Below are 25664 nucleotides of genomic sequence, written 5' to 3' on the forward strand. Positions count from 1 at the left end.
ATGCATACTTAAAAAAAGGAAATTCTGTCATATACTACAACATGGATAAACTTGAAGGACATTATACTGAATGAAATAAACTAGTCACAGAAGGACAAAGATGTTTAATTCCACTCATATGAAGTATATAATGTCGGTAAAATAGAGACAGAGAACCTTGTTCGGGCAGCTCAGCTCAGTTGGTTGAGGATTGTCCCAATGTACCAGGGTTGTGGGTTTGATCCCTGGTCAGTGCACATGCAGGAATCAACCAATGAATGCATGGATGGGTGGAACACAAGTCAGTGTCTCTCTCTCTCTCTCCCCCCTCCCCCCGCCTTCCTCTTTCTCCATAAAAGCAATTTTAAAAAAAATAGAGGCAGAGGAGAGAGATAGGCAGGTAGTGCCAGGTGCAGAGGAGAGGAGGGAGGGCAAATTAGTATTTAATGGGTATAGAGTTTCATTTTTGCAAGATGAAAAAATGCTAGAGATTTGTTGCATAACAGTGTAAATATATTTAACACTACAAACTACACTTAAAATAATCAAGATGGTAAATTCAATGTGATGTGCTTTTTACTATAAGTTATATGAGATCAAAGCAATGTACAGTGAGAAATGAAAGTTTAACTACAAAAGGCAGTCACACACCCATTAAAAACCACTTCTTTGCTGTAGCCCTGTGGCACCCATGGACACAGGCCTGTTGGCTTTGAGCGAGGTGTTTTGGGAATCCTTCCCTGGTGTGGGAGCCTTAAAAGTTGGGGCACTTGAAGTGTGGTCCAAATACTTCATGCTCAGGGAGAGGCTGGGAGTTTGGGGTTCCCTCACAATTGTATAGCACTATGCTGAGGGTGAGATTTGTGGTGAGAATATGCCTCAGCCTTTCTTACCCATTTAGGGAATATTTTCTCATTTTGCCCATTGTGTAAGAGTCACTCAGCTAGTTTCTGGATTTCTCTCAGATGGAAAAAATACATGCTGAACGCTTAGGTGTGAAGGGTCACAATATCTTCAAGTAACTGTTTAATGGTTTGGGGATAGATTGAGCGATAGATGAAAGAGGGAAGGTGAGAGACAATGTAGCAAAATATTAATAGATGGTGGCCTAAATGAAGAGCAGAGGGTGTTTATTTACTATTCTTACAACTTTTCCACAGGCTCAGCATTTTCAAAATAAAAAATTTGGTGAAAAAGTAAGTGAAACATACAATGGAGAGAAAAGATAACTGGCAGAGTAGTGACCTCTTCAATGCACTACAGTAGTAGCTGTTTGAATTCTTCACCACTACACCAACATTGTCCCTCAATAAACGGCTTTGTTTTCTACTTCACAGAGAGTTTGGAGAACAGTGAGCACAAACTCCTTTACCTTCTACTCACACACCCACACACTGATCTTACGGGCAACCACCCCTGCCTCCTGTCCTCTCATTTGCATGGCTCTTCTATCCCCACTAATCCTGTTCTTTATGCTCTGGATCTACTCTGGAAGCTGGATGGAGGTGATCAGCTTTTTCTGAATAATATGGGATATGTCAGGGGCAATGTGGACGCTTGATTAAAATTGGTCATTTTGTTAAGAAGTAAGAAGGAGCCCTGACCAGGTAGCTCGGTTTGTTGGAGCGTCATCCTGTACACCAAAAGGTTGCGGTTTGGATCCCCAGTAGGGGCATGTACAGGAGGCGACCAGTCGATGTACCTCTCTCACATCACTGTTTCTCTCTCTCCCTCGCCCCTTCCTCTCTCTCTAAAATCAATAAATACATCCTCAGGTGAGGATTTTTTAAAAAGAAGGAAGAAGGAAGGAAATGGGTGTTCTGTAAGCAAACAATAATATTCACTTACCTCGGTGTTTGAAAAGGAACTACTCAAGTTAGAGCTATGTTTCAGAGTGTAGGAAACGGGTCTGAACAGTTTTTCTAATTTTCCTGAACTAATCCACTTTACTATTTCTCCATCCTCCTATAATTTTCCCATGTAGAATATATACTGCTTTATACATTCAAAGGCATACATTTATATTAATATTTAAATATGTGTATTTATTTTTTAATGTGTTTTATTGATTATAATGTTACATTTGTTCCAATTTCCCTTTCCTCTTCTCCCCTCCACCCAGTGGCCCCCCTCTCTCCAGTTGTCCCCCCCTTTTAGACCATGTCCATTAGTTGTGCATATAGTTCTTCTCAACCTCTCTGTCTATTCCATTCCCTCCTACCATGCTCCTTAATTCCTATATCATCTCCCTCCCTCTCCCCCTTCCCCCTCCCTGCTGACCTCCCCCCAATATGCTCCCCATACCTATAGTTCTTTTTCCACTCTCGTTGCCTGTTTAGTTTGCCTTTGTTTCAATTCCCTAGCTTCTGTTGTTGTTTCTTGTGATGCAGTTTTCATTTTAGTGTTCATAGTTTTCATCCTCCTTTTTCTAAACCAGTTCCTTTAACATCTCATATAGCAGTGGTTTGGATCTAATGAACTCCTTCAGTTTTATTTTGTCCTGGAAACACTTTCTCTGCCCTTCTATTCTGAATGACAATTTCGCTGGATAGAGTATTCGTGGCTGTAGGTTTTTGCTTTTCATTACTTTGAATATTTCTTGCCAGTCCCTTGTTGCCTGCAGGGTCTCCCTTGAGAAGTCAGCTGATAGTCTAATTGGGACCCCTTTGTACATGATTCTTTTCTCTCTTGCTGCTTTTAAGATTCTCTCTTTATCTTTAACTTTTGAAATTTTGATTATAATGTGTCTTGGAGTGGTTCTCCCTGGGTCCAGTTTTTTTGGAATTCTCTGTGCTTCCTGGACCTGTAAGTCTATTTCCTTCCCCAAGTTTGGGAAGTTCTGCTTTATTATATTTTCACTTAATTTTTCAATTTCTAGTTCATCTTCTTTGCCCTCTGGCAAACCAATGATTCTTATGTTGGGCCTTTTATAGCTGTCCCAGAGGTTTCTGATCCTCTCATCATTTTCCTTGCTTCCCGTTTTTTCTCTCTGCACTGGTTGACTGTTTGTTCCTTCTTTGTGTTCTGGTTTGTTGATTTGAACTCTGGATTTTATTTCCTCACCATCTGTCTCGTATGTGGTTTTGTTCCTTTCAGTATGAGTGTTTTTCGATTCTTTCTCATCTTTTTCCAGATCTTTTGTTAATTCTGTAAGCCACCTGATAACAATGGCCCTGAACTGAGCCTCTGACAGGTTTCTTATTTGTTCATCTGTCAGATTCTTCATCTGTTGCCTGGTGAGCTGCGCCACCGGGATTTCTATAGTTGTCTGCCTCATTTTGACAGATGCGTTTTGTTTTCTTGGGCCGGCTGTAGGGGGCAGTGCCTGTGTACTCGTCACAACCCAGCGACCAGCGCCGATCCGCAACCTTTCTCGCCGGCGCTTTGTTGTCACTGCCCAGCTACCAGTGGCGATCAGCAACCTATTTTGCAGCCCTGTGGCGCTTTGTGTGGGGGCGGGGGTCCAAGATGGATTCACACAGTTATTCCGCTAGGAGACCGGGATCCGTCCTCCCGCCCCCTGGGCCTCACTGTTCTAGGTGATGTGGTGGCTGCTTCTCCCAGCATTGGGGTCGCGAGCCTCCGGGGTTCGACTGTAGCCAGGATTGTCCTCCCTGCCGCTGGGATTGTTCTCCCTGCCGCTGTCCCTGGTGCGACCGCAAACAGCACCACCCACTTTTGCTCTTCCTACCTGCCCAAAGGGCGCCGCTGGTTTATAACTTCATACGTTGGGCTTCCGTGTAGTTTTATTTTCTGGAATTTCTGGTTATCTTTTGTTTTGAAGTAGTTGTATTCCTCTCTAGTTGTAGAGGGAGACCGAGCGTGTCCGTCTAAGCCTCCATCTTGGCCGGAAGTTCCCTAAATATGTGTATTTAAATGTGTACCTTTAAAAGTATGGACTATTGTATAATGTGTATAATATAAAATATTGCATATATACAGTATAGTTAATGCATAGATAATATTACCAAAATGAACACCCTTACATCTATAACATGATTTAAGAAAAAGAATATTACCTATAACTTTGAAACTTTCTGTATATAGTCATCCTCTCTGATTATATTCCCTTTCATCAGCTCCACCCCGCCTCTCAGGTAACCAGTGTCCTGGATTTTGTATGTCATCTTCTTGACTTTCATTATGGTTTTACCCATTACTTGGGTACCTTAATAATATGTTTGTAATGTGTATGTTTTTGAGCTGCCTATAAATGAAATCATGCTGAATATAGTCTTTTTTAATTGTGGTAAAATGTACATAACATAAAATGTATCATTTAACCTTTTCCAAGTGTATAGTTTGATGGCATTAAGTACATTTGCAGTGTTGTGCAACCATCCCCACCATCCAGCTCCTAACATTTTTTTATTTTCCCAAATTGAAACTCTGTGCCCAATAAACAATAACTGCTGATTATCCCCTTATTGCTGCCCCTGTGAATCATGATTCTATTTTTTGTCTCCATGAAGTTGACAACTCTAGGTACCTCATATAAGTGGAATCATACAATATTTGGTTGTTTTGTCACTGTCTTATTGCATTTAGCATAATATTCAAGATTCATCCACATTGTAACATATATCAGAATTTCCTTCCTTTTAAGGCTAAATAACATTTCAGTGTATGTATATACCACATTTTGTTTATTCGTTGTTTTGGCAATGGGCACTTGGGTTGATTCTACCTTTTGGCTATTGTGAATAAAGCTGCTGTGAACATGGGTACATGCTATCAGTTTTTTTGGGTATACAACCAGCATTTATAGTCATTCACAACGTCCTCTGTTTGCTGAGTTCTGTCGGTGATATTCATTCATGTTAATATGTGTAGTTTTAGTTCACTCGCCTTAATTGCTGTATGATACTTCATTGTGTGAATATTAAACAATTTGTTTTTCATGCTCCTATAAATGATCATTTAAGTTGTTTCTAATTTCTGCTATTATAAACAGGGCTGCATTCTTTTACCTGCCTCCTGTACACATGTACAAAGTATCTCTAGTCCAAGATATATATGTAGAAGTCAAATTGTGTCATAAGGCATTGTGTATCTTCAGTTATAACAGACATTATCAAATAACTCTTTAAGTATACATTTGTACTCCAATCAACAGTGTATGAGAGCTTCTGTTGCTCCATAGCGTCACTAGAACTTGGCAAAGTCAGTATGACAGATACTGCCTGTTATCCCCAATATCCACTCTCCCCTTTTTCCTTTTATGATAGATCTTGTGCATTTTATCTGGGTTGCCCAGGTAGAAACTTTATTTCCCAACCTTCCTTGCAGCTAAGCATGGCCAACCAACTAAATTGTAACCAACAGGGTGTAACTGAAAGTGATTTGTATCTCTTCTGCTTTATGACTTTAAAAGGCATACTCCTTTAAAAATATGCTCCCCTAACTGATTCTCCTTGTCCACTGATGCAGATTTGGTGGCAGGATCCCAAGTGGCCACCTTGAACTCAGAGATGGAAACTTTATGTTGAAGATGACAGCTTTGGGCTGTTTGCCTCTGAACTGTTCTATGAGTGAAAAATTAACTTTTATTTTGTTTAAGCCACTGTACTTTTAGTGTCTCATTGTTAGGATTCTTAGACTGCATCCTAATTAATACATTTGTTGTTCAATTTTAAAGCCATGTATACTTGCACAGAAAACCTATATTTATTCTCTCTCAAGATGGCTTTTGTGATGTGCTTTTTCCATATATGCCCCTGTCTTTGAGCGCATTTACCTGGAAATGGAGGCTCTTCCCCAGGGTAGTGGGTGGAGATATATATAAACATCCACTTCTTCTTCCTAAGAGTACCCAGACTTTTTTCTTGGAGTGTTCCCTTTCCCCCAATTGTATGCAGTTATATTAGGATTTCGATCAGAGTGTTCAGCCATTTCACCATAGAAGCTGGAAGGAGCACTGAAGGCTCCTTCTAGATTCTTTCTCTTACCACTCCATACATCTGAGAAGGTTTGAGTGGTTAAGGCGGGTGGGTTAGGAATTGAACCTTGTTTCTTACAGCATGCAGAGTTTCAGTGGTAGAATAGCCCCTGCTTTGGCTTTTTCCTACTCCTAGACCTAGTTGTATGGCTTTCTTATCTATTTTGTGACTTCCACAATATCTTTTCAATACATTTCCTTTTAAGTTTTAGTAGTTGCTATGAATAACTTCAAATGAGCTGTAATGGAAACAACCACCCTCAAGTTCCAGGCTCCCCTAAACTGTGCAGATCCATTGTGAATGGTTGGAAGGACTGACCACATGCAATTGAACATATGAGTTTCTTCAGGATAAAATGAGAACATGACTTCATTGACATAAGAACATTTAAACCTGTAGGGAATTTTTATAAGAGCTATTAAGGAGAGAGCCTAAGGAAGATTATATGAATTACAAGATTACATGAGAGAAAGCACAGCAGAGAAACCTCAATGACTGGATTACAGCAGTGATTTTCAACCTGTGTGCCACAGCACAATGGCGTGCACAAGAATTTTAAAACATACAATACCTGATTGTTTAGTCAGGGGCACTGACATCTTTCCCTTAGATTGTCAAATTAAAAAATGACAACAGCCAATACAACAAGAGCCATATGGTGTGAATGAATCAAAATTGTACCTGGTTTTTGTTTGGTTTTTTGTCAAATCAGCAAAAAATATAGTTTTGGTTGTGCTGAATTTTAGTAATTAGTTTATGTGTGCCATGACATGAAAAAGGTTGAAAATTGCTGGATTATAGGATAGTTAAGATTATGTACTCCTTTGAGTGTGAATATGCCTATTTGTAAAATTCCTTTGAGCTGTTACCTGTAGTTATACTTCACTCATTCTAATTGCTGTTTTTTTTATTTTTATTTATTGAATTTAGAAAGAGAGGAAAGAAGAGAAACATCAGTTTGTTATTCCACTTATTTATGCATTCGTTGGTTGATTCATTTTTTAAAATATTTTAAAATTTATTTTTAGAGAGGGGTGAAGGGAGGGAGAAAGAGAGGGTGAGAAACTTTGAGGTGTGAGAGAAACATCAACCAGCTGCCTCTTGCATGTGCCCCCACGGGGGACCAAACCTGCAACCCAGGCATGCGCCCTGACCAGAAATCAAACTAGCAACCCTTTGCGGTACTACACTGAACCAAGCCACATCTGTCAGGACATTGGTTGATTCTTGTATGTACCCTGACTGGGGATCAAACCTGAAACCTTGGTGTATTGGAACAATGCTCTAAACAACGAGCTACCTGGCCAGGGCTTTAATTACTGTTTTGTATTCCATTGTATAAATATAGTGTAGTTTGATTATCCATTCTAGTGTAGGTGAACATTTGGCTTGTTTTCCAGGTTCAGTCATTACAAATACCACTACTCTGAACATTCTTGTACATGTATGTATTTCTGTTGGTGATATGTTTAGGAGTGGAATTCCTGGGTCATAGGCTGTATGTCTGTTCAGTTTTAGAAGATATTGCCAAATAGGAGTTCGGAGTGGTCATACAAATTTACTCTCCCACCAGCAATGTATGAGAATCCCATTTGTTCCACTCCTTGGTTTACAGCTGCTCCATAATTCTAATCTCTGTCTTCACCATTACATGGCCTTCTCCCTGTGTGTCTTGTCTTCACATAAAGTTACCAGTCATGTTAGACTGGGGCCCACCCTACTCCAATATGACTTCATCTTAAATAATTGCATGTGCAACAACCCTATTTCCAAATAAGTCTCTCTCTAAGGTAGTTGGGGTTAGAACTTAAAACATATCCTTTGGGGGGTGGGGGGAAGTATACAATTCAACTCATAACAGATATGATGGTAGTGGACATCTGTTCTTGATCTCATTGTGGAAAATTTCAACTTCTTACCATTAAATGTGATGTTTGCTGTACTTTTTTTTTTTTGTAGTAGATACTCCTTATAAAATTAAGGAAGTTCTTTTTATTTTTGGTTTGCTAAGCTCCCTAAAAATCATGAATGATGCCCTGGCCAGCTAACTCAGTTGGTTAGAGCATTGTTCCAATAAACCAAGGTTGCGATCAATCCTCGGTTGGAGCACATACACGAAACAACTAAAGAATGCATAAATAAGTGGAATGACAAAGTGATATTTCTGTCTCTCTCAAATTAATAAATTTAAAAAACACAAATGGATGATATAATTTATCATTTTCTTTTTCTGTATCTAATCAAATGATCATATTTATTACTACAGTAAAATGCATTTTTTACTTTTTGAAAGAGAATTTTAGTTGAAAATATTAAAAATACAAGTGCCTGGGATTTCTGAGTCGGGTAATTTTTTTTTTTTCCATCTGGGTGCTGGTTACACAATTGTGAAATTTAACTAAGGTGTGTGTTTACAACATGTAATTTTATGTATATATGTTATACTGTAATAAAAAGTTAAACAACTAAATTCCTACTTGAGAATGAGAAACTCTTTCTTCTGAGGATACTTAAGATTTTCTGCTTTGTACTCACATCCACTTCCTAAGAGATGTGAAGATCTAGGTTGCTCTGGAAGCAAGATCAAAATTTTAAGTGGTGCGCAACTGATACAGTGGCACACATAATATACTCAGAGTTAGGTAGTGTTTTCAGAATTCAGTGTGCGCCCTGGCTGGTGTGGCCTAGCGGCAGTGTTTTTCAGTGATTTATTCGAGCAAAAATTCATGTTTAGTATTACACTGAGGGATTGGGTTATATTCTAGGTCGTCCTCTCTACAATCTTTGTATCTGTTCTTTGCTGAGATTCTCCAATACGAGTTTGCATGTGTTGAATTATTCTAAAGAACTCCATTTCTCCCCTTTTATAACAACTGCAGATGTTATCTTTCAGCTGCCTGCAGGAATTGGGGTAGTCTTACATTGTCTTCAAAATATGTTTCCACTCTTCACAGGTTTGTTCCCAATTGGTTCTTTGTCATACTTGAATTAAGTCTATTCATTTAATTTGAGAAGAATTTTGACATCTTTACAATTTTTCCTCTTTTCATTCAGACCACGATAAGCCTCTCCATGATTTCAAGTCTAATTTTATCCCACTCTGATGTGATTTTGTATGGTTCTGTAGTTTTCTTCGTATAAATTCCACATATTTCTTATTGGAGTTATTTCTACTTGTGTCATGTTTTTTTGTTGTTGTTCCGATTTTTGCTATTGTAGCTAGAACCTTTCCCCTCGACCCCTCCCCCCCGACCCCCATTCAAAAATGAACCCGTGGAGACACAGACCTCTACCATCCATTTCAGCCGTGAGACTCTATGGTTTTTCGGGTCTATGACAGCATTCGGCTTGCGCCTACATTATCCGAACCTGAGGGAAGATGGCAACCGAGAGTTGCCAAGCAAAGGGCCACTCTATCTCGTCTTTGTTCTCCTCTCGGTAGCTACTGCGCAGGCGTAGTCGTCCTAGTACGACCCCGCCTTCCCGGTCGCGGGCCCCGCTCGGTAGCGCCGGCGCACTGGCTTGCTCCGTTTACACGCTCCGGGGCCTGTAGGCGCCGCGAGTTCCGGCGGTCGCGGTCGCCGCCGCAGCTCCTGGAGGTCGGTTGCGACGAGTAACGGTGCCGGGACGAGCCCTGCGCCTTCTCCGCTATGTACCCGAACTGGAGCCGATATGGCGGGAGCAGCCACTATCCGCCTCCGCCGGTCCCGCCGCCACCGCCGCTTCCTGAGGCCTCGCCCGGGCCCGGGTACTCGAGCTCGACGACTCCCGCGGCCTCCTCCTCCTCGGGCTTCATGAGCTTCCGCGAACAGCACTTGGCGCAGCTCCAGCAGCTGCAGCAGATGCACCAGAAGCAAATGCAGTGCGTGCTCCAGCCCCATCACCTTCCTCCGCCCCCCCTGCCGCCCCCGCCGGTGATGCCGGGGAGCGGCTACGGAGACTGGCAGCCACAGCCACCAACGATGCCCCCGCCACCAGGGCCGGCCCTCAGCTATCAGAAGCCGCAGCAGTACAAACACCAGATGCTCCACCACCAACGAGACGGGCCTCCTGGTTTGGTTCCCATGGAGCTGGATTCCCCCCCTCAATCGCCCCCTGTCCCTCCGGGGTCCTACATGCCCCCGTCTCAGTCTTACATGCCCGCACCTCAGCCGCCACCCTCGTACTACCCCCCGGCCTCCTCTCAGCCCTACTTGCCTCCTGCTCAGCCGTCCCCTTCTCAGTCCCCACCTTCCCAATCCTACCTGGCGCCCACCTCTTCTTATTCTTCCTCTTCCTCCTCGCAATCCTACTTGAGCCATTCCCAGTCCTACTTGCCCTCTTCTCAGGCATCTCCTTCGCGCCCTTCCCAGGGCCATTCCAAATCCCAACTGCTAGCTCCTGCACCACCGTCCACCGCGTCTGGGAGTAAGACAACTGTCCAGCAAGAGCCTTTGAAGAGTGGTGCCAAGAACCAGAATGCTGAACAGCATCAGGCTGCCCCGGAGCCAGACCCTTCGAAAATGACTCCACAGGTAAGAAAGCGTCTGCCCCAGCCGCACCTTATCACCTGGAGGACCCTAAGCGAGCAGGCCTCGGGGCTTTAACCAGTGCTCAGCCTAATTACATCACACTATGACTAGCTAATTCACGCTCCAGAGGATTCCATAAGAGTCAGAAGTCTCACTTTGCAGCTTTTTAATTAGCTAAATGTGGATTATTAAAAGCGAAGATGTTTCTAGAGACCACAGAGTAACGAGGTGTCTCAAAAGTTACTTCTTAGATATATTCCTTGGTTTCCTTTGACCGACTTCTTAGATTTCGTTGCCGTTGCAGAGGACTTTGCGTTAAAATTGTATTGGAAACTAAAATTTCCATTTGAGAGGCAGCATAGAAAAGAAGCTTCTGAAAGAACTGAAACTTGAAATGCATAGAAACTTTATGCTTCTTTAAAAGAATTATTTAGGGACCACTGATAGCTGTCAGCTTCCTAAATTAAAAGATCTCACCAGCTGAGGATTGAAATCTTGTTCTTATCAGGAGCATCCTGATTATTCTTATAGATACATATGCAATACACAGAGGTTTCTACACATTTGACCCTTTGGTGAATCTGTTGATCATTTAAGGAATTGACCCATGCATGCTCTTCTCACATCACTTAAAGATTTAAGAGATGACCAGTTCGCTGCATTGCATTGCTGTTACCATTCACTCCACAGTAACAGCCTTGGAATTTGGCCAAGGTAAAAAAAAAGAAGAAGAAAAAGAAAAGAAAAAAAAGAAAAAAGTTTGTGATGCCTCTTCATTCATGAGAGAACCATTTCTTAAACTTCTATTTGAAATGATGCTTCCCAGAGAAAGGTCAGAGTGATAGGATAGCAGTAATAAATTTCTTCTCCCCTGAGAAAGAAGATAGAACTAAAGTGGATAAATTATTTCTTAAGATTTCCCTGAAAAAGACACTTTTAGCACTTACTAATCTACCTTAGATTCCCTAACGAAAAAAGAGACTCTTTTAATCTACAAACTCAGATTTACATATAAAATATTTCCAAAAGATAGGGATGCAGCATTCTGATATTATAGTGGTTTGGCATCAGAAATTAACAGAAACAAGTTGTTTTAAGCAAGCAAGATGTCGTGGTTGGTGGTAGAGTGATTGTTGGCTTACACCAGAGTACCTGCCACCAGGTTATTTCCCCAGATTTTTCTCTGTTGTAGAGACAGAATTTATCTCTTCCCACCCCACTTTGAAATTTCAAGTGCTTTTGTTGTCAAACACTCTGTGTTAAATTCAAGCCGAAATACGACATTTATGTTTTTATCTCTATTAGACTGGTATTCTGGCCTTTTATAGAGATATAAATGAATTGTTTTATGGGATGGGGGTAATCAGACAGGTCATTAATATAAATACCGTGAGCACTGCTTTTCTGCCTTTGTACCTGTAGTGAACGCCTTTTAGTGCTTTGAATATTCAGTGCTTCCAGTTCTTTGGTGAGAGCCAGGAAGAAAGTGATCAGAAAGAAAGCTGCGGAAGAGAAGGCTTGAGAAGTGTGAATGAGCTTTATCAAAAAGGGCCTTGTAAGCCTGTTCAGCCTTTCTTACCTCTATCTAGAATTCATTCCAATTTCCTCAATCCTCTTTTCCCCCTAGAGTTGTATTGCTTTCAAGGCCCATCTCAAATACTATGGTCTCTATGAAGACAAGCCTAAATTCAGCCATTTGGTTGGTTCTGTTCTTGGGATTGTAAATCCCTAAAGGAGAGGGACTGTCTCACTCATCTTTATCGCCCGTAGCACCTAGGACAGTGCCCTGCAAACTGTAGGCTGTCCTCAAAGGTTTGTTGAATAAGATACAAGAGTTGCCATGTTTTAGACTTAGGATACTTTGGCTTATTAGATGATAAACATTTTCTTCATTCCAGTGCCAAGCTCTGACTATCCTTCTGCATATTCATCTTTGATTTGTATTTTATTTTTGGAAAATGTCATTTAAAATGTGAAAGATTTTAAACATTACAGTAGCCCCCCGACTTTATTCATAGTTTCGCTTTCTACATTTTCAGTTACCTGCAGTTAATTGTGCGCCGAAAATATTAAATGAAAAATTCCAGAAATGCTCAATTTAGTGTGCTATTCTGACTAGCGTGATGAAATCTCGCTCCATCCTGTTCTGTCCCTCCTGGGATGTGAACCATCCCTTTGTCTAGCATATCCACTCTGTATCAGCTACTTGCCCATTTGTCCATTAGTAGCCCTCTTGATTATTAGATTAACTGTTGCAGTATCGTAGTGCTTGTGTTCAAGTGACCCTATTTTACTTAAAGAAGGTTGCAAACACAAGGGTAATAATCCTGGCCATTTGGATGTGCCAAAGAGAAGCTGTAAAGTGCTTCTTTCAAGTGGAAAAGTGAATTCTCAAGTAAAGAAAAGAAAATGTAGGCTAAGGTTGATAAGATCTATGGTAAAAACAAATCTTCTATCTGTGAAATTGTGAAAAAGGAATAAGAAATTCAGAGTAGTTTGCTGAGAGAGACCACATTCATTTAACTTCATTATAACAGTATATTATAATTATTCTATTATATTATTAGTTGTTAATCTCTTATTGTGCCTAATTTATAAATTAAACTTTATCATAGGTGTGTATGTATAAGAATAAACATAGAATATATATATGCTTCGGTACTATCTGCAGTTTCAGGGATCTGCTGGTGATCTTGGAACATATCTCCTGCAGATAAGGCGGGACCACTGTACACCAAAGTAGAGAAAATGGTATGATCCGCCCCCCATAACCCATCATTCAGATTCAGTAACTATCAAGAGTTTACCGTGTTTACTTCAACTAAGCCTTTTTTGTTGTTTCTGCTAAAGTATTTTAAAGCAAATCTTAGTTCTGATGTCATTTCATCCATATATTCTTAGACATCTTAAAAAAAATGCAAGAACCTTTTCTTAGCTTAACATATTATAACACCTAACAGAATTAACAACAGATTCTTTGTATCATCTAATACCTGATCCATTCAGATTTCTCCTATTGTCTCGTCATACTAATGGAATTAAAAAATAATTCCTTGATGTCATCCATGCTAAAATTGCCCAGTAGATTCCTTAATGTTTGGTTGGTTGGTTCAAATTAGGATCCAGTATAGATTGGAGCGGGATCATTCTTTGTTGTGGGCTGACTGTCCTGTGCATTATTGGACGTTTTTAGCACATCTCTGTTCTCTACCTACTAGATACCAGTAGCAGCCCCCAGTTGTGACAACCAGAAATGTTTCCAGACATTGCCAAATATTCCCCAGGGGGGCAAAAATCTCCCTCAGTGGAGAACCCATGATTTAGATTACTTTCTCTTTTTCTACCTCATGCCATTGAACTTGATGAAAAGTATGTTTCAGTTGTCCTGTAGAATGTCTCACATTCTAGATTTGTCTGCTGTCTCGTGGTGTCATTTGACTTGTTCCTTTCTTTCCCCTGTTTTTTGTACCCTAGAAGTTAACTCTGGAGACCTCTTAGATTTAAGCTCCCCTTCCTTTTGTCAAGTTCACTTTGTAACCTAGGTAATGCTGTGTACTTCATTTGCATTCCATCAGGATGCACTTAGTGCCTGATTGTCCCACTATTAGTGGTGCCAGGATCAACGGGGAGGTGACAGTCTGGTCCCTCCACTATAAAGCTTCCCATCAATCTTGCATGTAATGTTTCATTTAGGGTTTAACCATTGGTGTTTCTTTATTGCCTCAGTAAGTTATTTCTTCATTAGAGGTTGCAATATGGTGATTTTGGGGGGTACCATTTCTTAAATGGAATTCTGTAAAGAAAAACTTCCACTTACGAACCTGAATGATTTGACTGGAAATACAGCTTGTATGGGAAAGAGGATAACTGCTTGATATTCTTCTGTTTAGTTTCTCATTTTCAGAGTAAAGCGGTGGTAATTTAATGGAATCCCATCTATTTTGTTTTTTCAAGAATCAAATTATTGTGTGTTTAATGGATTGACTAGGTAAAGTTCATACTAGCTTTTTTTTATGAATTGTGATTTTATTTATCCTTTTAGTTTCAAAACTTATTTAGGAAAAGCTGTTGAATTTTATTAGAGCTTTTAGTCCTTTATTTAATATTCAAGTATTTATTGAGTAGCAACTGTGTGCCAAGTACTGTGCTTAGTATTAGAGATGAAATGATAAACATGAGCCCTTGCTGACTTGTTCTGATGCGGGGAAAGATATTTAGGCAACTAAGAGAAGAACAGCATGCTATAGCATTATAAAATATAGAATTATAAAATATGAAGTATTACTAGGTTCCATAAGGAATGGGAAAAACTGAGTTGTTCTTTTTGTTGTTGTTGTTTGTTTGTTTTTAAGCTCAGGGTCTAGCACATAGTAGGTGAAAAACAAATATTTTTTAAATGATTGGATATAGCTGGGAGTTCTAACCTAATTGAAAAGACCTCCCTTTGTAAGTAGTACATAAGGGAAACCCAAGGAATGGGTAGGAATTAACCAGATAGAGTGCAAAGAATTCAGTTCAGTAAGGCTTACTGAAATCTGAGGGTGACAATGGTAGACACAAACTAGATCGGAAAGGGCCTGTCAGGGCTCAGGTTTAAAGGCAGTAGGAAGGCACTGAAGGATTTTATACAGGGGAATGGGACAGATTGGCAGTTTTAGAAGCTCAGTCTACTTACAACGTGGAGAGTAGAATCAAAGAGAACAAGAGTGATTTACAGAGAATAGTTAATAAATAATTCAAACAAGAGATAATCGTGGCTTGGACTTGGATGGTGATCCTGGAGATGGAGAGAAGTGGAAAGACTGGAGAAATGTTTAGGCACGACTCAAGTTAGAGACTTGAGTAGTAGTGGAGAGGGAGGCGTCAGTGATGGACGATGCCTGGGTTTCTAGCATAGGCTGTTGGGTGGATGGTGGTCCCATTTACTAATGAAATAGGAGAACCTAGAGAAGGAGGAAGAACAGGTCTGAGGATGAGGGAGAAATAATAAGTTACATTTTAGACCTACTGAGTTTCAAGTTCCTGTGACGTAAGAGTCCAAACAGAGGTGCCAAATTGGAAGTTAGATATAGGTGTGAAATCTAGAAGCAAGATCTGGCAGACTTGATAGACTTGTGAGTCATCAGCATAAAAATGGTATTTGAAGGGACAGAAAAAGATGAGGTCTCCCGAGGAGTGTGTAGGGTAAGAATAGAGGTTCGTGTACTTTGAACCTAACCTCACAGCATCTTGGTACCTAAGAGAACCAACAGGAAAGAAGGCCAAATAGGTGGAAAATCAGGACAGCGTAGTGCCACAGAGGTGAAGGGAAGACTGTTTATGGGAGAAGGGAGTGGTTAGCTGTGTCACCACGGCTGACAGGTCAAGCAAGATAAAGACTGAGTTACCTTTTGCATTTACTGACATGTAGATTATTGTTGACCTTGGCAGGAGCAGTTTCATAGTGACTGAAGCCATATTGCATTGATTTGAGGAGTGATGGAAGGTGAGGAAATGGGGATGGTGAGTATAGACCACTCTTTCAAGAAGTTTGACTGAAGGAGAGAGGGAGAGAGAGAACGAGGGCAGCAGCTGGAGGAAGAGGTGAAGTACGGGAGATTATTTTTTAGATGAAACTAAGATTGTCTGGTGACCTTAATTTCCTGAAGTAGAATGTAAACCTCAAAACTATTGAAAATAAATATATTTTAAAGAAATTTAAAAAATGAAAATCTAATATATTATTTTATCAGGTTCTCTCCCCACCCCCTTCACTTTAGGATAGAAGACATAGTACATTTAGTCTTATAGGCGTTTATAACAATCAAGCTGGAAAGGAAAGGGCTCCAAAATTAATCTTTAAATTCTCTCTCACTGTCTCTCCTTCTCTCTCCCTGCATCCCCCCTCTATTCCCTCTCTCTCTCCTCTATATTTTCCTACTTGAAACATTATTTAATGCCTAGTAGCAAGTAGTCAGTAAGTGCTTGATGAATAAAATTAGCACTTTTTTTTGGTAATATTTGTGACAAATAGTTCTTTTCTTTACACATCCTTACTTTTAAACTTCATTCAGTCTCTTTTTCAATATGACATACGCTGTGATTTCCCTTTATTTGTGAACTAACATCCCATATGAGATGGAGTTGTCTGGTATGATGGGACATTCAGAAGAATCAGGTTAGTACAGCTTCATTAGCAAGTCCAGGCAGATTTTTTTTTTCTTCCTTAAAATAAAGGTAAATCATCCTTCTTGGAATCATTGAGGGCATTTTTGAATGATATCATCATTATTCATTTGTGTAGCTTTAAGAATGTGCTGAAACCTAGTCCTAGGATTGAATTAAATCTGGTTTTTGCTTATTGGGTTCATATTAAATAGAAATTGACTTGCGGTGCTTACTGTGAGTAAACTAGCGATTATTTGAGCTCAAAGGATGGGAAACATGAAAAGAAGGAAGGTGCAAATTGATAAAAGAATCTAAGATCTATCTATACACTCTTCATATCTATAGCCATTGGCTTCTAGTTTGTGACAGATAGTTTGCATCTTTGTATCTTTTAGTGATGTTTTCAGAGCAACTAAAAAAGAAACTTGTAACTTCTACTGGAAAAAAACTTAATTTATTAACTTCTCTAAGCTGAAAAGTAAACCTATTGCTATTTTCAGTATTTTCATAAAATAAAAAAAAGTTGAAAATGTTTTAATACTATATTATTGTTGACTATCATGACCACTGTGCCTTTTTCAGAATGTTCAATGGTAAAAGCAGTTATATTCTAGAAGCTGATGATTATGTATATAATAATTTAAAACAAAAACAAAAACCCAATCATGACCGAAACTTCAAGATAGAGTTAGTGAGATGACATGTGTTCTTAGTGGACTGGAGCAAGTTTCACGACATAGAAATGAATGACCTAGAGGGAAGTCTTCAATTGATCAACATCCATTTATTAACACCCTACAGTAGGCTCCAGCACTATGCTTAAGCACCCGATATAAGAAAAGCATGAGACATTTCTCTCTAAAGAAAATTATCCTGTGAGTGAAAAAAAAGATAACAAAACAGTATGTTGAGTGAGAAAAGAGCGTATATATATATGTTATGTACATTTTATGCATCTGTTTTCATGTGGTAAATTGGAGAAGTATACAATAAAATATTAGCAATATAAAAAAATTGGGAATCACAGTGACTACAAGTAAAAATGAATCCATTTAACATAGGGATCAAAAGTTTATTGTAAAACATAAGAAATTTGATTTGGGACACAATCTTGAAAAAAAAGCTCAAAATCATAAATAGCTGAGTCTTAAAATGAACAAAGAATAATTATAGATTGTGTTTCCATACTATAATTTTTGTGACAAAATTATATGGCAACATTATATATCATCTTTTATTTAGTTTTTGGAAAAATATTTTAAGGATTTATTCATTTCCCAGGGGCTGTTTTTCAACCTTTGACATTCATTCTCTTTTGTAGTTCTTATTATTAAAATTATTGTTATCAATAATGAGTTCCAAAGTTCTCCAACATTACTTTTATCAAATCTGCATCCTTACAATTATGGTAGAAATATATGCTTTTGTTAATTGCAGAGAATATAGGGAAGTTTATTAGTGAGTGTTTTAGTGTTATGACAACTTTTATCCTTGTGCAACCTTGTAACCATGGGGATTTATAGTGAATATTGGGATAATGAAGATCCTGTAGTTATTTCTGAGTGGTAAGATTTTTTAATTGATTTAGATAATTAGTTATTGCTTATTTATACAGTCAGTTCTCTTTATTTGAGGTATTTATATCCTATAAAGTCACCTGGAACACTGAATCAGTGACTGCTAACCCATTGCTCCAAAGGGAAGTATGGGGTTAGGTTCCTGTGAGCCTTTGGTCTCATTTTCATCAGCCCTTCAATACATAACCTTGTTTTATGTGTGTTTGTTCAAAGACACCTTATTTAATAGTGTTGATTTGTTAACTTTAAATTCACAGCCTGCAACACTGTAACATACACCTGAATGAAGCTTATGTAACACATATTTTCTCTGTAAGGCACATTGCAGCCTTCTGGCACTTAGTAACACTCGTCAGCACGTCAGCCCAAGGTTGGGGGCCATTTTAAACAAGAAAATCACTAACAAAAACATAGAAATGCAAAAAATGTGGCCCTAAATAGACTGTGAAAAGGACAACTACTTACAGTATGAGAGCTAAATAAAAAGGTGAGCAGAGCTGTGTTCTGCCTGAGCTGGGAATGTGCGTGTTAAGCAACTCAAATTTTTCACTTCTGTACACATATCCAGAAATTATCACCAAACTCCCAAATACTGATTTTGGAGTTAGAAATAAAATTTAGCAAGTAGGCAAATTCACAAATACGAATCCGTGAATAATGAGGGTTGGGTGTATTTTCTAATTTTGTTGTGCATTAAACTTGTGATTCTTTTAAAGTGGAAGCACAAAATAGGCTTCCAGAAAATTCAATTACAGTATAATTTGGAAGGCAGAGTGAGACACTTTTTTCAGACTCTTAACTAGAAAGCATTTAAAAACACATTCTATTCTCATTTATGCGTACAGTAGTCCCCCTTTATCTGTGGTTTCACTCTCTGCAGTTTCAGTTACCTGTGATCAACCACTGTCCGAAAATATTAAATGGAAAATCCCAGAAATAAATAATTCGTAAGTTTTAAATCGCGCGCTGTTCTGCGTTGCGTAATGAAATCCCACACCACCCTGTACTGTCCTGACCCATCACGCTTGGGATGTGACTCATCCCTTTGTCCTGCATATCCATGGTATACGCTACCCATGCCATTAGTCACTTAGCCATCTCAGTTATCAGATCCCTAATCTTACAGTGCTGTGTTCAAATAACCCTTATTTTACTTAGTGATGTCTCATTCACCTCACTTCATCTCATCATGTAGGCGTCTTAACATCTCACATCATCCCAAGAAGAAGGATGAGTACAGTACCATGAGATATTTCAAGAGAGAGAGAACAATATACATGTAACTTTTATTACAGTATATTCTATTTTATCATTATTCTGTTAGCTATTGTTAATCTTCTGTGCTTAATTTATTAATTAAACTATTATAGGTAAAAACATTGTATATATAGGATTTGGTAGTATCCACGGTTTCAGGCATCCAGTGGGGGTCTTGGAATGTGTCTCCCATGGATAAAGGGGGGACTACTGTTTATAGATGGATATGGCTAGACTAATGATACAACAGGTGTATAAAAGAGAAGGCAGAGAGTAGAAGTAGGACTGTTTGGTAATAGTCATTAATTACAAGACCCCCATGGATAAATCTGAATCAATCAAAGACAGATTAAAAGCAAGTAGCTGTAAATACTGGCAGGATTTACTCTGATCATTTAGCAAAGAGACTGCTGTCACTTCCAAAAGTATGTGTTTTAAGAGAGTAGAGAAGTATGTTGAATTGATATTCATGGCATGGTTTAACTTAAGTGTAAATTTGAGGAAGGAATTGAAAAATCTTGCTTATTTGACTCTCTGCCCAGCTTTGCCTTTTCTTGCATATAGACACATGAATACAGACACAAATATGGCTCTCGGTAAACATCAAGTTGCAGCTTACAGGATTGTCAAGTAAAATTCTTAAAAATGTTTTTTGTTGTAGGAACAGCAGCAGTATTGGTATCGACAGCACTTGCTTAGTTTGCAGCAGAGGACAAAAGTGCATTTGCCAGGACACAAAAAGGGTCCTGTCATAGCAAAGGATGCACCCAAGCCAGTGAAAGAAGTTACAGTACCTGCCACCAGTCAAGCACCAGAACCCCCTCCATCTGAGGAGCCCCCGTTACCTCCTCCTAATGAGGAGGCACCACCCCCTCTTCCACCTGAGGAATCCCAGGTAACCATAAAGTTAATTATTTGGTGTTTATAAATCGTTCAGCTTTTTTTCCGTTCACTTATATACCTTGGTCATGAATGGAGATATATATATAATGTGTTTTTTAAAGCCTTATCAGGTTTAGAAAAGGGATATTTTAGCTCTCCCTCTCGGGAGCATGCCTGCACCTTTCCTGTACCCTTCATCCCCTCAGGTGTGTTACCTTTGCCCTTCTCTCTCCTAAGCTCCGAGGGCCCTTCCGCTGCCTCTGTAACTTGTTTCCTGAGCCTGCACAGCGCAGCTGGCTCGCTTCTACTACCTCTATGACTTTCTAAATAAGCTTTCTCTTATAATTTGAAAATAAAAGGCTTTTTTTTCCCATGGTTTAAATGAGAGTAAGAGTTAGACACTCTTGTAAATTATGTTTCTAAGCACTGAAGGGATGCCAGGATATTTTCATATGCAGCACACAGCAATACTTAGAGCTTCAGCTACAGACAGGCTGTAGTCCAGGCACTGCTGGTGGTGACTCTGAGCACGTTAGTTAACCATTCTGTGCTTCAACTTCCTCATCTGCGCAATAGGTTAGAGCATTAATGTAATCATCCTTGTCACTTAACATAACTTACTGGCAAATGGAAAGTTCTCACATTGGTCCGAAGGTCATTGTTCTCCTCAGAGCCTTATGTGGAAACTTTCTTCAGTCATGATAATTACATTGCAGTCCGTTGGTGAAAAGTGACTAAGGTGAAAAAGAAAGAGATTTCTCATAGAGTGAAAAGGACAGTAAATGTAGATTGACTTTGTTGGGGAAATGATTGTCCTATTTAAGAACAGTGAGATTATTATTCTAGTGAAGACTATGGAATTTATAATAAACTCCTTTATGTTGGTATCCATAATCACACTATAGGTAGAGCTAAGAATTTTATCTTAAGATGTAATAGCTTCTCACCCTGGCCAGGTGGCTCGGTTGGAGTGTGGTGCCATGCACCAAAAAGTTGTGGGTTCAATTCCTGGTCAGGGTGTGTATGGCAGACAACCAATAGAAGTTTCTCTCTCACATTGATGTTTCTCTCTCCCCACATCTTTCCTCTCTCCCTCTCCAATCGATAAACATGTCCTTGGACGAGGATTAAAAAAAAGATAGAATAGTTTCTCTCAATCAGGCAGAGTTGTAGGGATTCTGGACTTTATATTACGATACATTATACTACTTTATAAAATATCCAGGTTTCTTACTAATTTGATTGCTGCTTTATGACTTAAATAAAAATGTATCCTCTTTTATCTTTAGTCTGAGGACCCGGAAGAAGATGCCAGGTTAAAACAGTTGCAGGCTGCAGCAGCACACTGGCAGCAGCACCAGCAGCATCGAGTTGGCTTCCAGTATCAGGGAATAATGCAGAAGCACACGCAGTTACAACAGATCCTGCAGCAGTACCAGCAAATTATACAGCAGCCACCACATATGCAGGCAAGTACTTCCTCAGCTGGCGCACAGGAAGTTGCCCCCAAGACATTTAGAGGATTTGTTATTCCTGATAGAGATTTAAGTGTGACGAAGGAAGGATACGAAATATTGACAGTTAAGTGTTTCCCAAGAGGTGCCCAAGTAGTTATTTGTCACATTGACTTGGGGGCTTGTGAAGTGTGGTATTATGAAAATGCTCTTGTGGAGGGGCAGCCATAATGAAGTCTTCTGTTCATGTCAACCCAGACATATGTTAGAGTACTGTTACTAAATTCCTAAGGGATTCAAGAACCAGGGTTCTTATCATGTAACTTCAAGTTAACTTGTGTTTTGCCTACAAACCACTATGGTAACAGACAAGCAAAAATCCACCAAAAAGATTAAAGCAGCTACCACAAAAAAACCTAACAAATACACCGTAAAAGATGAAATGACTTAGATACTTGTTTGTCTTATATCTTTGAGGTATAAACTTATGTCTATATGTCTGTAATAATAGATCATTTTTTTAAGTTCTTAAAATGATCTGCAATAATATTAAAAATCTGGAAAACACTGATTGCTGAGGTAGATATTTGGTTTACTGTTCGATTGATTTTTCCAACCCAGTGATAACTTATACAGGGTGGGGCAAAAGTAGGTTTACAGTTGTTCATATGGAAAAGAATACAATAATTAATAAATAATATAAGAATACGCCGTTTCCCTTACTCACAACTGTAAACCTACTTTTGCCCCACCCCTGTATACCTCAGTCAAAGGAAGAAAGAGTAATCATTACTGAATGGATTTAACAAGCTTATCTTTATCCTCTCAGACTCTTTAAAGTTTTAATTTCCTAAGACTTCAAATGCTTTTAGTTCATTAATATTTATCTTGTTATTAATTCTCTTATATGAATGTCTTGAAATAATTTTAATCCCTTTATTTGTAGACCATGTCTGTAGATATGCAACTGCGGCATTATGAGATGCAGCAGCAACAGTTTCAACATCTCTACCAAGAATGGGAGCGAGAGTTTCAGCTGTGGGAGGAACAACTTCATTCCTATCCTCATAAAGATCAGCTTCAGGAGTATGAGAAGCAGTGGAAAACATGGCAGGGACATATGAAAGCCACTCAGACCTATCTCCAGGAGAGAGTCAATTCGTTTCAGAACGTGAAGAACCAATATATGGGGAACATGTCAATGCCACCTCCTTTTGTCCCGTATTCTCAGATGCCTCCACCTCTACCAACAATGCCCCCTCCGGTTTTGCCTCCATCGTTGCCACCACCAGTGATGCCCCCTGCCCTACCTGCCTCAGTGCCACCGCCTGGCATGCCCCCGCCTGTGATGCCACCTTCTCTACCAACCTCTGTGCCCCCACCTGTGATGCCTCCATCCCTGTCTTCAACAGGGCCACCACCAGTTCTTCCCCCACCTTCCCTCTCTTCTGTAGGGCCACCACCAGTTCTTCCCCCACCATCTCTCTCTTCAACAGCACCTCCACCTGTCATGCCCCTCCCACCATTGTCTTCAGCCACACCTCCTCCAGGAATACCTCCCCCTGGGGTTCCACAGGGGATACCTCCTCAATTAACAACAGCCCCAGTTCCACCAGGCTCCAGTTCTCAGACTTCACAACTTCCAGAGAAACCTAGACCAGCATTACTTCCCACTCCTGTGTCTTTTGGTTCAGCCCCACTCTCCACTTACCGTCCTCCATTGCAAGCAGCTGTTGGCCTATCAGAACAAGGGAATTCTAAAGGTCTGCTGAGCAAGTCAGCTCTGCCATACAGTTCGTTCTCATCTGAGCAAGGACTTGGGGAGTCTTCAGTTGCTCCATCTCAGCCAATCACTGCAGTCAAGGACATGCCAGTGAGGTCAGGTGGACTGCTTCCTGATCCTCCCAGAAGCAGTTACATGGAAGGTCCAAAAGGGCCAAGGTAGGTCTGCCTTTTTTGTTTGTTTGGTTTGGCTGATTTGTTGATTTAAGCTGAATACGCCTTGATGGCATAAAAAGCTTCATTTATAATTTGATATTCTCTTGGTACTTTCAATCTGTACACATTTCTTGATTTACAATTAATGATGTTAAGTATTGTTCACTTATTAGACGTAACTAAATATAGAAACGATAACATGCCCCATTTTTTTGAAGTCACTGCTTTTATACTATACGTAGAGATTATAGTGCAGAATGAATGGGATGTTCTAGAGTAGTGCATATCAATCTTACTGACTTTTCAGCTTCAAAAGTAGTATTGATTACATTTATTTATCTTTTGCTTTTTTTTATTTGACAAATAACTGAATTGATAACCTCACTTTGTTAGCTAATATGCTAATTGTTGGAGATAAAGATGAATAAGCCAATATTGTAGTGAAATAAGGCAATGAAATTTAGTGTAAGGGTAAATAAGACTTTTGTTTTATCCATCTGTTCAGCAAATATTTATTAAGTTCCTGCTGTGTATTTATAGCAGTGAATAACAGAACAGACAAATGGAGCTCATATCCTTTATATGTTTAATTTAGGAGATGTTTTTCTTTTGTCTGAACCACTTTTATATAGAAAAGTACACACAAAAATTTACCAATAGTTTTTAAGTTTTTTCTGTTACCTTTTCTAAGTTTGTAAAAGTTTATTTTTCTCCCCAAGTTGACCTAAATGATAATTTTCCTACAAAAAAAATTTCGATAAGATTTTCTTCCAATTTGAAATTGTAATAGAAATACATCCTCCTTATACAAAATTCAGACAGTACAGAAAAGTACTGAAAAAAGTAAAAGTCACCTAATTCCACTGGGGATTATTATCTGGAAATAATAATTTTTAAAGTACATGTCTTAAAAATGGGATCATACTAAGTAGATTGTTTTATAACTTCGTTTTTCCACTTATCAGTACATTGGTTAGTTTTCCATCTCAGTGTGTCACTGCATTTACATCATAATTTTTCATTTAAACCCAATTTCAACAATTGAGAACAAAATATATCTTTTATTTGTTTCCCCAGTTTATAATTCTGAAAACAATACAGCACAAATTTCATCCAAAATTAAAGCTAATTAGAGACAATGAACATGAGTTCCTTTTGGTACCAGAAGCCTTGCCAGAGACTTTACATACCTTATCTTTTGGAGTCTTTTCAATAACCAGTGAATTTGTATACCCTATTTTATTCTTTACAAATGGGCTGAGAGGATTGGATAATTTGCTCAGGATCATGTCACTGGGACAGTGGAGCCTGAGTTTATACCCAGTGGGAGTTGAGTCCAGAGGTTCCTCAGAGCAAAAGTGCTAGTAAAATACTGTATTTGATGTTGTGGTTCAGTGATATTCATACTTACAAATACATTTGTAGCCTTCATTTACTTAGTATGTGTATCTTCTTGATTTGAATTCCTGCTTATCTCCTGGATTGAGTATTGTCTTTTAGATCTGGTGACTAATTTGCTATCAGAGAAGTACTTTTTTAACATCTCATGAAACAGATTCCTGCTCCCTTTTTTTTCCTGTCATATTAACCTTTCTCTCTCTTGCCTACTAAATCTTGAGTTTGTAAATTTAGGACCTATTTTGAGCCTTTTTCCTTGTCTCAAGGTACAATTAATAACTTCAGTACTAGAAAGATCTTAGCAATTATCTAATACAGTATCCCCTTAACAACAACTCACATTTGTGTTGTATTTTAGTTTGTCATCTTGAACATACTACCTTATTCCTCTCATTGACCTCATCAGGCAACTAGATAAAGGAAGCTGAGTTTTGGAGAAGTTATAAATTGCTCCAGATGACATAGCTAGTAAATAGTTGAAATGGAATTAAAACCCAAGGCCTTCTGATTCACTTACTTCCTGTGACAAGCAGTTGATGGACTCTGAATGTCAACAACTTTCTAGAAAGTTTATTTCTTACA

At 39.1% G+C, this 25664-nt stretch overlaps 1 protein-coding gene across 3 annotated transcripts in view; it reads left to right on the forward strand.

The window, feature by feature from the left end:
• The first annotated feature begins 9426 nt into the window (after positions 1 to 9426).
• The window catches only part of YLPM1 (YLP motif containing 1), a 59183-nt gene continuing 42945 nt past the window's right edge, over positions 9427 to 25664 (forward strand). Inside the window, exons 1-4 of one of the 3 annotated variants that reach the window (XM_090271169.1) lie at positions 9427 to 10432; positions 20072 to 20305; positions 21582 to 21761; positions 22693 to 23687. In XM_090271169.1, the coding sequence (XP_090127295.1) occupies positions 9569 to 10432; positions 20072 to 20305; positions 21582 to 21761; positions 22693 to 23687 (2273 nt within the window). In that variant the 5' untranslated portion in view covers positions 9427 to 9568. The remainder of the gene's footprint in view (positions 10433 to 20071; positions 20306 to 21581; positions 21762 to 22692; positions 23688 to 25664) is intronic. The other 2 variants (XM_090271167.1, XM_090271166.1) reach the window with 2 other exon arrangements.

Source organism: Furipterus horrens, unplaced genomic scaffold, assembly GCF_987537825.1.
Source record: "Furipterus horrens unplaced genomic scaffold, mFurHor1.1.pri manual_scaffold_3, whole genome shotgun sequence".
In the NCBI taxonomy this organism is placed as follows: Eukaryota; Metazoa; Chordata; class Mammalia; order Chiroptera; family Furipteridae; genus Furipterus; species Furipterus horrens.